This window comes from Cyprinodon tularosa, unplaced genomic scaffold, assembly GCF_016077235.1.
Source record: "Cyprinodon tularosa strain WSP-4 unplaced genomic scaffold, ASM1607723v1 ctg13, whole genome shotgun sequence".
NCBI lineage: Eukaryota > Metazoa > Chordata > Actinopteri > Cyprinodontiformes > Cyprinodontidae > Cyprinodon > Cyprinodon tularosa.
In genome coordinates this window covers 1612623-1626375 of record NW_024038114.1, presented here as the reverse complement: position 1 = coordinate 1626375, position 13753 = coordinate 1612623, and the positions used below count along the sequence as shown (strand labels likewise).

Here is a 13753-nt window from a genome sequence, read left to right as displayed (position 1 = left end):
AGCAACCAAATAGTCAAGAAAAAGGGTACCATGTGTGAAAAGCACTGTAGAAAGGGTTCCATGAGCACATTACCTATCACAGTCTGCAGCCACTGATTGATAGATGGAGCTTTATCAGAAATCCACAATACCATAATGCGACATGGAGTACTATGCTAGTGTTGCACCAATACTGATACCAGTAATGGGCCTTGCCCAGATACTGCACTAAAATGGTGGAATCTGTATCAGCGACTACAGACAAATAGGGGACCGATACCATTTTGAGGGCCAAACATGTATTCAACGATTGTCACCCATTCCAGGTAAAAAGTTTCACTGGATTCACTTTGTATTATTCTTTTTCCTGCTTCACAAAGGTAGGCAGCAGTTTGACAAAGCCATGATGGATTAGTAATCCCCTATTCTGTAAAACAACATTAACATTTTAGATTGGTAGTTTGTACCATCAGTAATCCTAAGGAGATGTAGCAAACCCACCATTACAAACCTTTAATTTAGAGAAAATAAAGCTCTTTATCTGGAAGTAATTAAAAAAAATCTTTATTGGTAAGACCCTGCTTGGGTACTTTTAAGTGATTAAATCAAAGAAGTGAGTCCTCTTGAAAAAAGGCCACCAAATGTTTTAATCACTCTCTGAGACCTAAGTTAGCAAAACTAGGCTGGAGATTATGTATAAAGTCAGGGTATCATGAAAGGGAGGAAGAAGGGAGAAACAGTTGTAGTAACGCTGACCTTACACCAGATAGCGGATATATTCTTTAAAAACATAATATGTTTCATGAATACTGAGGCTCAGCTCTCAGGTAAAACGAGTATAGATCACTTATAAACCATTATGTAAGGAATTTAAACTGCACCCTACAGTTAGTGTGAGCAAAAGGAAGCAGCAAGGCCCTGAATTACTTTAAAAAGAACCTGTCTAACAACATGAAGTAGGATAAAAGATCTCAAGAAGCAACACATGATGCCTGATGCTGCAAGAGATAGAAACGTGGCTATTGAAAATGTATAAGGGAGCTATAATCTACTAAATCCATTGGGATTAAGAACCTGACTAGCAACATGAAGTAGGCTAAAGAATCTAAAAAAAAAAAAAAAGCAACAAATGATGCCCCATGCTGAAAGAGGTAGCTAAAGTTGGCATTTGAAAAAAAGCATGTTTTAAGAATTGGGAATTTAAACTAAATGGGATTAAGAGGCATTGTCTGAAAATAAACAGCTAAACTAAACTAATAATTACTCGACAATTACTACTCTTAAAAGGTGGCAAAAATTTGATCAAGACAGTGAGGATGGAAGAAACACCGCTGAACCTCCATATATATTTTCTTACAGCCATCACAGAGACCTAAACATTGGAACAAACATTCTTGTACAGCGTTGTCCCTTCTTTTCTAAACCTCTCACAACGTTCACGTCTGCCCCCCTTGCTATGGTGCTACTAATTAAAGGCACAATAACATATTCAACAATTGCTCTAAAAGAATCATCTTTATATATAAACGGTTTTAATTTTATTGGCAAAAAATGTACTAATAGATTTATAAGAACCACCTTGACATCAATATTTTTTCCATCAACCTTAAGAAGAAAACATTTGTTCAAAAAGTATGATGATACCTCTTTAAAGAAAATTAGAACCAGGTATCTTTCATTTCCTCTTCCACAGAAAGTAAATGAAATCCATTTCAAAATTATGTACGACATTTACCCCTGTGATGGTATCTTACATAGAAAATTTAACATTACTACCAACTCTTGTGTATTCTGTGATTCAGATATTGAAACAGCATAACATCTATTTTTTTCAGTGCAATATCATAAATATTTTTTGGAAGGATTTTCAAAATTGGATCTTACGGAAGACTTCTTTACCGCCTTTGAATTTTGATATAATAAATTTTTTTTAATGTGAGATAGAGAATCAAACTATGGTAATAACAATTTAATTCTTTTGGCCAAATTTTTCATACATAAATGTCAATTTCAAAAAATTACCCCATCTTTCAATGCCACTCTGACTAGATGCCACTCATGCGGCATCTAGTCGGTCTATATCTATGTGTACGTCATCACGCCTGCAGGCTCGCGTCCCCGCCCCGTTTTTCTCTCAGTGTCCATTGATTTTAAAATCGCTGATCAGAAATCAGCAGGCGTGCTCTTCATTTACGGCCTCGCCACGGAGGAGGCGTCGCTCGGAAACAGATTGAAAGTCAGTTTTAGCAACGAAACACCGGTCGTTTGTTATTCTCGGACACAAGAGGATACTTCCTGCGAGAAAAAGGCCGAAAAGTGAAGAGAAATCGAGGTGGAAGCATCTTTTCTCCCCCTTGTAGCTTTGAAATGTGCAAATCTAGCTGGTCAGCAAGTGTCTCCTACCGTCCACCCCGTTGAAGAAGACCAATAACGGCTGGTTCATTAGAGAAGAAAAGACACAAAGGTGGGTACCGGTAAAGTTATAACTTTAACCGTATCAGTTTTTTGGTTTCGTGTTTAGTTTCCAGTAGATAACTTTGATAGCTAGATGTGGCTAACACTCGAGTGGTTTAGCTAGCTTTGCTAAAACAAAGGAGTTAAAACGCACAATATTTAAGTTTAAATGTAATCATTATTTAGGTCTATATATTATGTTACTTAGGATAATTGATCCAATGTAGGTTTTATAGGTTTTAAGTGTTCTTTAGCATACGCCAAACATTAATGGTAGCTAACCTGGTGATTTCAGAGGAACTCAGCAGAGACAGGATGTCATTATCCACCCTTATGGCTCTTAAGCTTATTTTATGGAGTAATACGTGTTTATTACATATAATTATGCTTCCTTTTGATATAATTTTATCTGAACAGATCATTCTTAGGTCTGAATAGAGAGAAAACACACACACATATATATGTGTGTGTGTGTTCTTTGCAGGTTTTCTATAGAGTTTTTAAAAAAGTATTAGGTTTGGTTTAAATGTTTCCATGAAATATATATATATATTTTTTATCTTAGCAAATTGTGATACACTAGAAACACCTTTCAGGATTATCAGAAAATAGTATGATTTTTGTAGTGCAAAAAATACACATGTATTCTCAAAAAAATAAGTTAAACGACTGTCTTTCTCCACTACTACAAATAAGTAAAGCACTGATTTAAATTGGATACCAGTTTGAGACACTAGCAGAGGTAAAAGTGTAAAAGTCGATCTTAATTTTAAGGAGGGGGGTGTTACGATTTCTTCTACTGCTTTCATTTCACTTACATGTACCTGAACCATTATCATAACAAATTCTTAAATCACATGTTTTATCAAATTTAGTTGTAAATAACACCTTCCCCTAAAATGTGTTTATCATTTTTTATAGTTTTGTTTGCCGTGTGTTTTTGAATTCTTTATTACTAATTTGGTTTATTGGATCTAAATAATTTCTCCTCGATTAACATAAAATAAGCTTTGATAGTCCATTTGTTAGTCATTAATCAGATTTTTGTATTTATAAATTCCAAAGTGAAATGAAATCTAATCAGCTGGCAGATACCAAATACCCCCCTTATCAGTAAAGAGGTATGGCTCTTTACTGATAAGATCCATTTGTTGATCCACAAAATGGAAAAAACTAAAAAGGGTGGAATGGTCTTTAGAAGGTCCTAATGAAACACAAGCTCTCTGGGAGGCAGGTTTTAAAATAGCAGCATTACCCCCCAAAAAAGGCAGTCATAAAATGTGTTTAAAAATTAGGCAGATGATAAATATTTTGAAGAGGTAGAAGCAACTTTATTGTCACAAGTACAAAGCAATGAAGTTTCCTCTCTGCATTTGACCCATCCTCTTGGAGAGCAGCAGGCTGCCATTGTGCAGCGCCTGGGGAGCAGTGCGGGGTTAACGGTCTTGCTCAGGGACCCACAGTGGCAGTCTGTGGGAGTGGGGCTTGAACTCAGAACATCTGGGATCCAAGCGCAATGTCCTAACTGGGCCACCACTCCCCACAACTTCCCTGACAATCAACCCTGGTCCACAGCAGTGAGAGCCTTTAATCCTGACCATTAGACAATTTGGGACATGCTAGATCCACATAATCTAAAATGATGCAATGAAAGTAAATTTCCAATAAAGTCTAAAATAACAGAACTACATGGTTCTTTGGGGTATTTTCAGTTATTTTATACAAAATGTATTCCAAATAAATCAGAAAAACTTGCCTTGTTTAATTGTATCCCAAGTAGGTTAAAACAACTCTTAAAGCAGCAGCACAGCCCTGATCCAAACAAATTTCTAACAGATGAGAAGCAGCCAATTCTAAGGCTGTCCGGCTGCAGCAAACCACAGTGAGCCATTTTCCACAAATTAAGAAAGCATGGAACATTTAACCTTCCCAGGAATGTCTGGCTTTCCAAAATGACTCCGAGGCAAATTGATAACTCACCCAAGAGTTAAAAAGACCATCTAAATCACTGCAGGCCTCGTTGTACTGAGTTAAGGTCAATGTTGATGGTTCTGTAGTAAGGAACTGGGCCAATAGGGCATCTGTGGGAGATTTACCAGGCAAAAACAAAAAACACAGTTGACCCAAAAATGATAAATAAAACCACAAGTTGTCTTGCATCTTCCCTCCATTAAAAACCCACACTGATGTCAGATTATTCTAAGAAATATTCAGAAACAAAAGTTAAACTTCTTGTATGTTATTTTGTCTCCTGTTATCTAAAACGTGTCTCCATCCATCTTCTACTATATCCATCCATTTATCTTTTTTGCTGTTGGCAATTTTTACAGGTTTTATTTTCACTGTCTGACTATTACAGAAATCTCAGTTTTGTAAAAGTGAGTTCAAATGTAAAAAAATAAATCCTGACATTTGTTATGTATAATGTATTTCTTTTGGACAGGGGAAAAGGGAAAAAAGGCCAAAATTTGACATGTAACTGAGTTTGGTTTATTTATTTCTGTTTAACCAGCTTCTGTCTGCTTTAATTCCCCTGATTTGATCCCTTAGACTAAGTGTTGCTCCGACAACATGGAGACGGTATGTTTCCGTTTACCGGGACACGGGGACATGACACTGAGGCACATGAACTCACTGAGGTTCCGCCAACATTTCTGCGACATCACCATCGTGGCCAGCAACAACCAGACCTTCAAAGGTCATAAGGTGGTCCTGGCTGCCTGCTCGCCCTTCCTGAGAGATCAGTTTCTCCTCAACCCCTCCTCCAGGCTTCAGGTGGCTGAAAATAAAACACAAACCGTTTTGCACAAGTGTTTCTAACCACTCTTCTTCAATGAGAAACTAAATGCTTTGACAATGCTCTGTCCAGGTGTCAATGCTGTACAGCTCCTCGGTTGTGTGTGATTTGCTACAGTCTTGCTACACTGGCATGCTGCAGTTCAGCCCTGAGGAGATTGTCAACTACCTGACTGCTGCTAGCTACTTCCAGATGGAGCATATCGTGGAGCGCTGCAGGGGAGCGCTGGAGAAATATGTGCAGCTAAAGAGCCACAGTCCTCTTAAAGTCAGTCAGTTTTTCAAAGTCACATGTAGTTTTTTTCCTATGATCTTAATTTGTCATGTACCACTCTTTCTAATTCAATGTTGTTGTTTTGAATTCTTTGAACATTGTTTCTTTATATTCTTGAAGAATTCAAAAAATTCTGAAAACTTAAAACTGTATATTTCCCCTTTCTGTTTTTAGGTGCCTGAAGAAGAAGAAGAGGAGGAAGAAGAAGGTCAGGCCCGACCGGTTATTCTCAGTGCCAATATTCACTCTATTGCATCACCTCTGACCACCCGACCCTCCCCCATGGAGCAGCACAGCCCTGCATTAATCACACTGGAGGAAGAAAACAGCGAAACATCTGCTCAGGACAGCACCCAACGTAACAGTGACAGCCCACTGCAGGATGAGCCTGAAATGAAGGTGATTTTTTTTTGTTTTTTTTCAACCATACCAGTTAAAATGAGATTCAGTAGGTAGCAAAACTAATTTTTAACGGAAAAGTTTCTGCAAAAATTAACATGTAGCCTACTGCTCGGTGTCACATGTTTAATGTCTACAGTAGATTTTAAAGCATACTTACTGCTGTTAAAGGTTTTATTCCTGCATTTTTCCTATAAAACTAGGATTTAAATCCATGCAAATATTTAATAGATATAAAGATAAAATCATATTAACCTGTTTGTTAACAGGTGAGCAAAAAAAAAAAAACTTCAGTTTTTGTGGTTGGAAATATGTTTCCCTACATATGAAGGGCTTTGAAAAAAAGAGAAACTAATTTCTAATCAGAAGATTGTGACAATTTTCCACTTTCAAAAACATAAAGCTGAGTATGTTAAAGCTCAGATTGTTTCAAACTAATTCACACCTTCCTGTGTGAGAGCAAACATCTGCCACTCAGCCAGGTTAACAATGACTCTATCATCACCCTATTGTTAGGGAAGTATTAACCCCCGTGCAGGTAGTTTATTTATTTTAACTGATTTACCACTAAAGTTGAATTTAGTTTCACCATCCCCCCCCTAAGACCTGATCTCTGCCAGACCTGTAGCGTCAGGAAATTACTCAAACAGAACCTGTTTGACTACATGAAGTAGGAAACACAATAACCTCAAGAGTCTGGGAATCCACTGGTTTCAAAAATGCATGACTTCTGACACGCTGCCTACCTGTAATTGTTTCATGTGTTTGCCTTCCACATTTCAACATGTAATAAAGCTCTTTTTGATTTTTTTTTTGTAAGGAGCCCTAATTACAGAAATAATTTTTACATTACAGTTTTCATCTAAATCTACACATTATTTTTATCCAGATTGATTCTGTTCTTTGCTTGTTTAATCTCTTGCCAAAAAAACAACATATCAAAGGGAGTTTAGACATTTTAACCAAACAATGGCCTTTGTTTTTTTAACTTGAAATAAAAAAAATTAACATTTGCATTTGTGCATTCTAGAATTAATAGAAGTCTTAATTGTTTAAAATAGGTGTAGGATACAGACCCATGTAATGGGGATGCTTTGCACTTTAACATAAATCATATTATTCCTTTTCCAAATTATGTTAACTGCTCAAAAAAGGGAAGAAAATAGACTCATATTTCATTTTTTACAGTTGAGAGATGGATAAATTGCAGTGGTGGGCTGGATTTGGCCTGCAGGCCTTTGATTTGATGCTTTGATGATCTGGAGTTATATCTCTCTTTAAGAAAATGGCAACATTTGCTTTAATAACTTTATTGCATACCCAGACCTATAAGTTAAGACTAAATCCACCCCAAATTATGCTTAGGGAGTAGGACTCGGATTAGGATTGCGGGAGGGTCTAGCATGCCCCTTACAGAACAAATCTGTAATTAAAAATAATTGTGAAGAGTGAGAGTTTACTGTTGTCCAATACCGATTTCTACAGTCTGTAAACCAGCATTTAGTGAGTACCACTGCTCTAATTTAGTCATATTATACTAAAGACTAAGAAAAAATAAATAAATAGGGAGTGACGGAGCAAAACAATTCAAGTTATCCTCATGGAAAAAAAGGAAAAGCAAAGAGGAAATAGACACAGAAACCCTTCATAGTCTGTTGAATTGTAAAAAGTAACACAGGTAGCTGAAGCTGGGCCGATAGCAGATTGGGTCATAAATAAATGAAATCAACACATTATCAACATATGAAAAATTAACAGTACATGCTGACAACAAACAAACAACGTAATAGTCACACGTTTTTTAATCTGTTGGCTTTTCATATAAGAGACAACAATAGATGGGTTATTAATTCTCTCTCAAGGCTCCTCACCTACTACACTTTAACGTTAAAGTAAATCCACCTGTTTATAAGCCATCTGGATTGTACATATGTCACCTCAAACCTCTGTGCTACTACCTTGTATTTTTTATCTTTTTATTTCTTATTTTTTATTTTTTGTTTTTCATTGTGTTCAAGACACAGCAGGAAAAAGTAAAAAAAAAAAAAAAACATACAACATATTTGTAATTGTATTATTTTTCTTTCTTTTTTTTTCAGGTAAACATGCTGGGCGAGGAGGAAGAGAGCAAGCCGGAGGACTACAATGTGTTCAGAGTTTACATCCCAGAGGATGAGCTGATGAACAGAGACGGGGAGGCGGAGAAAGCAGATTTTGTGGACGCTCCTCAGGATCTGCGTTATCCAGAGACGGACAGGATTTTCATTGCAGGAGACGGGAGCGAGTGCGATCTGGACTCTGCGGAGGATCTGAGTTTCAGAGGCATCAGCGCTTTCAGACGGAAGCTGTCCGAGCCCAAAATTGGGCGCGGCAGAGGGAGAGGCAGAGGAAGGGGGTTAAAAAAGCGAAAGTGGGCATCATCCCACGAGAGGAGGTCACCAAATATAGCTCATCGTCCGGATCTGTGGTACGCCGCAACTGCTGGACTGGGTGGAGGGTTCGGCCTGGACTTTAGCCAAGAGGAGCTGAAGACGGCAGGAAGTTATTTAATTGATATTCCCCGGTTTGACTTCAGTTTGAACAGTATCCATGGGGAAAAGGTTTCCCCTATGAATCAGTTCTCCCTGGAGGAGTCTGGCGCTGGTGAGGGGAGTTCAGGGTTGAACACTGTGGGAACAAACGAGGGCGGGGATGAGTCTGTCGCTGTGGTGGGCTCCACTTCCAGCGTCACTGGCCCTGTAATTTGCGAGCACTGTGGCCTGACTTTTCCCTCGGCTCACTCCCTGGCCATCCACTCCCGCTCCACCCACCTGCTGTACGTGTGCCCCTGCTGCGGGAAACACTTCCACCACTCCACCAACCTCACCCGACACATGGCCGTGCACCGAGGAGCCGCCAAAGCCCACCAGTGCCCCCTGTGCTACAAGACGTTCACCCAGAAGTCGACGCTGATAGATCACATGAACCTCCACAGCGGAGAGAGGCCACACCGCTGCGCCTACTGCCACGCCCGCTTCGCCCACAAGCCTGCCTTACGACGCCACCTGAAGGAGCAGCATGGCAAAACCACGGGGCAGAACTCCCTGCACGAGCAGGAGGAACGCGAGAGAGCAAGAGAAGCTGCAGGACGAGAGCAAGAGGAAGAGCAGAAATGCCTGGAAGACGATAAGAAATCCCTGGTTTCTGAACAAATGTCATGAGCCCCCCCCCAAATCTATCAACTTTTCCACATTTTGCCTCAAATTTTAAGCATTTCTTGGATGGATTTTGTGTGACAGACCAACACAAGGTGTAGTTCAGCTGTGAAGTGGAAGTAAAAAAAAAAAAGTAATAAAATGGTTTTAAAAGTTTTACACATATACATCTGAATGAAGCACCATGCATTTATATTAACCCCCCTCCTTTACTCCGATTCCCCTAAATAAATTACAGCACAAATACAAGTCAAGTCATTAGTAAACGTGGCCCCATTGTGTGTTATTAAATCAGACGGTTTCATCATGTTAATGTTCTATATAACATAAGTAAAAAGGTTTCCTTTAGACCAAGAATCACAGTGGACAGCTGCGATTTGAGATTAGCGGCCCATGTGACAGTGTAATAACAGTAAAGTTGAATTCTATTCTTTTAGAAAACCATATTCGAACAGCCCACGGTAATTAGAAAATCTGCATCAAAACCATAAAATAAAATTATTTATCAGACTCTCTTTATCCAATCTAACTAAGCCCGAGCTACAATGCAAACTGATTAAAATCTGTCCTTTTAGATGTACAGTTGTTTAATTGAAAAACTAATTTCCTGATATAATTCTTCACTACCTTTGTGTTGGTCTACTACAGAAAATTCCCCTAAAGTACATTAAGGTTGTGTTTCAATGTTTTTAGCTTAAAATTTGGAAAAGATCAAAGCGACACTAAGCCCTTCAGGCTCATTGCATTCAGCTTGGTTCGATCCTGGAAGGCTCCACGATGACGATGCTGAAAGTGTTAAGAATTACTAAAATGCCTTCAGATGTTTACTGCCAAACTGCTTTTGTCAGTGTGTCAAGGTTTAAAACTAAATGAACAGTAAACAAGCAATATTAAGTCTGTTTTTCTTGCTTTTCTGGCTGGTTCAAACAGTATCTAGTAGCAGTTTTTCCTTCTGAGTAAACTGTAACAGTAAATTTTACCTAAAACTCCCTGAAACCAAAGAGGATACCAGTACCTGTTGAACATCTCTGAAATCCTTTTCAAATATTTTCTCCAATGGGTTTGAGTGAGATATTTTGTAACGTGTCATGTAATTAAAATGTCGTTTTTTTTAATGTAAATATTTGTACTGTAATGGTATATCAGTGATTCTCCTCTCAAACTGCTCTGCTGCTGCACACAGGATTGAATAAAATCATGAAATATCAGTTTGAAACAAAGAGATCCACACTGAGAATAAACTCAGAGAACACTCCTGAACTGTTTAAGTTTGGTTATTTTTACATAGGGAGACATTTACTTTTAGATTTACATTATAAAAGATCTAATGTGTATTAATGTCTAGTTATTGAAATATAAAATATTTGAAATGTTTTTATTCCATTGGAAAAGTGTCTCATCTGGTCAGTTCCAGAGAAAAATGCACTTATTTTAACAACAAAATGTTCTTAGATTTATTTTTTGGTATTAGAATGGGTAATCTGGATTAGATAAGAAACTGAGCTTGACTTTTCCAGACTTCTTAATTAAGGTAAATGTAAAATTACTTCACATCACTATGAATAACTTGCCCACTGATGGACCTTCCTCTGAACATGAAGACGGTTTTAGTGTAAATCAGGAATTTTCAACATTTAATTCGGAAAACTATGATGTTCAATCTGTCTTGAATGATGTTGAACCACGTTCAAACAAATTGGAAGTAGGCCCATTTTGATGATAACCAAATGCCTCCATTAGATCGAAGATACAATCAATGAGATTACATGATGTGGAGACTTAAATATTGATTTCCTTCCATAGTAAAAGTCACAAACCAACAGAAAGTTTTCTAAATGATATGCATAACTCACTATTTTCACTAATTTCACTACCAACAAGAATAACAGTTAATACAGCATGGTAATTGATCATAGACGCACGTATATATACACATGCATATACCAATGGTAAAGGAGAAGAAATGAATTTACAAGGTCCAGGTGTGTATAGATTTTTATTTACACTGCTGTTAGAGAGCAGGACTTGGAAGTTTAACATTTTTAATAATTTCTGTTTTATTTTCACATTAATCAATCATACATAAACATAACATTTTTTATGAGATAAACTCAAAGATCTAAAACTTTTTCCACATACATAATATAACAATTTCCCTCAAATATTGTTCACAAACCAGTCTAAATCTGTGACAGTGAGCACTTTTCCTTTTCTGAGATAATCCATACCACCTCACAACGAGTCAGGTATTCGGCCGATACGCATATAAAATTACATCTATGGGTAGAAAAAAAAACATATTATTTCACGGGTGTGGGCACAGGTATATATGAGGAAAATGTGGGTATCATAGAGTTACAGCAAAAAAGAAACATATTTAATAACTTTATATTTAAAAAAAAAACATACTACTGTCTTTATTAAGTTCTAGGTGGAAGCTTCAGAAAACAAGTGCGTAACATAACAAGAGCCTCCTGAAAACTGTTTTTTGACCCACCAAGTAATGTTGCTATTCAATGCTGCAGGGCTACACCAAATCCTTAGGATTTGACCTTGAGTGTTGGCTTATACAATGCAGGTATGAATTGTTTTATTTGTTTTAGATTGATTTGATTAAAGTGTTACATACACTTTGACTAGCTGGATGCTCTCTCTTCATCCTCTGACATGGGAGCTGGCTCGGTGCTCGTCTGCCTTGCTGTGTGTTTCCTGGACGGGGCCGCCTTCTAAAGCTGCCTTTTGTATCTCCACTTCTGTTTCCTTGAACCCCAGTCATCCTCGGCAGATGGCCACTCACACTGAGCCTGGTTTTGCTGGAGGTTTCTTCCTGTTAAAAGGGAGTTTTTCCTCTCCACTGTCGCTACAAGCAAGCTTAGTGTGAGGGACTGTATTTGAGTCAATGCAATCAACTGGTTTTCCTTAGATAGAAAACTTTGAATCATTTTGACTGTATGATCTGGTTGAACTGTAAAGTGCCTTGAGATGACATGTGTTGTCAATTGGCACTATATAAATAAACTGAATTGAATTCATACAGTAGCAGCCTTTCAAAATAGCCCTTCCCAGTCAAACGCCAGCCGAATGGCAGCTCACTTCCCTGCAACTTCCAGTCACTAGTCTTCTCTTGGCATGCATGTTTTTTTTACTCTGACCCTTTTACTGAAATACAGGGACTGACCAGGAGATTATGCTTTTCTTTAGATCTTAATGTCCACCAATCGTGACAGAAAGAATATTTTAGTGCAAAGATTGATGTTTAAAAAGAAATTGTAGGGGACCAGTCCAGGACCCATCAAGGACAGTGGGGAAATTTTGAATAGCTCCTACTGTAAGAATGAAGTAATTTTTTGTTTAGCTTTTAGTTCTGTGACTGCTTCCTGCTGTTCTTTTTTTTTCTTTTTAGTCGGTCCACTAAGTTTCGTCTCCTCTTATGAAGGGCAGACTAACATTATTTTCATTCTTAGTACTAATATACTTATCCGACCCACACAATAAAACAAAACTCTAGATTTCCAAATATTTGCTGACTTTTTAGGAGTCCTATAAAGGTGTCACAAATATACTCTATTTAAAGAATACAACAACAAAGAACAACAGCTCTCTCTTAGGTCCAGTGTTCATGATTCTGTGTTACCAAAGCATGCAATAGTTGCTTTATTTGAGGGAATTCAACAGCCAACATAAAAATAACCAACAGAGCTTGTCTCAAAATGGACAAAAATAGAAAAAAAGGTGAATTATTCTGTGGTATAAGAAGAGTTGTATACTATAAATCTATCCTAATATTTCTTTTAAGCCAAGTTGAGAAATAACATAACATTCCAAATCAGATGTAGTTGATGTTTTTTAAAATTACGCCTGGCAGCAAGATGATATAGACTACTCTTTAAGAAAAAAGGTTACGGTAAATAATAATCATAATTGAACTTTATTGATCTCACATTGGAGAAATTGACCTCTGCATCTGACCCATCACCTTGGGAAGCAGTGGGCTGCCCTTGGTCGGCTCCCGGGGAGCAGTGTGTGGTTAAGGGTCTTGCCCAGTGATCTGTGGGGATCAAACAGGTTACTTGCAACCTTCTCAGAGCACAAGTGCACTGCTCTAACCACTAGGCCAAGAATCACCTAAATGGATATCAAGTGAAATCCAGCTGAAATAAATGTACACTGCAAAAACAATCCAGAAATAAGTAAAAAATGGCTTAAATTAAGTATATTTAGCCTTAATTTGAGCAGGTAAATAAGATGATTTGCCAATGGAATGAGTATTTTCACTCTTAAAATAAGATAGTTAGATAACATTTACTTGAAATAAGACGATAAAATATTTTTTTCTTATTTTAAAAGGAAATTGTCTTGTTCCATTGGCAAAGTGTCTTACTTATCTCCTCAAATCAAGGAAAAACACACTTATTTTAAGAAAAAATAACTTATTGAGATTTATATTTTTTGCAGTGTATGAGGTGGTTAATCCAATTTAATTCGGGAAGCCCAGTATAAATAGCTGGCACCTTTAGTCTTAAATAGAGCAGCATTATATCTGCGAATTTTAGTCATACAGGTAAATGAACACAACACAATATCCACTTTGGTCAACAAAGTGATGGAGATGTATACTCATTTGGAGATAAACAATAAATATCACCAATGGTAAAGA

General features: G+C 37.5%; 1 protein-coding gene across 1 annotated transcript; it reads left to right on the top strand.

Annotated features, from left to right (window-relative positions):
* Positions 1 to 4961: 4961 nt before the first annotated feature.
* LOC119778037 (zinc finger and BTB domain-containing protein 12-like) lies at positions 4962 to 10356 on the top strand. The gene is made up of 4 exons (XM_038277072.1): positions 4962 to 5208; positions 5303 to 5497; positions 5678 to 5902; positions 8002 to 10356. The coding sequence occupies exons 1-4, from the start codon at positions 5005 to 5007 to the stop codon at positions 9100 to 9102; spliced, it is 1725 nt and encodes a 574-aa protein (XP_038133000.1). The 5' UTR covers positions 4962 to 5004; the 3' UTR covers positions 9103 to 10356.
* The last annotated feature ends 3397 nt before the right edge of the window (positions 10357 to 13753 follow it).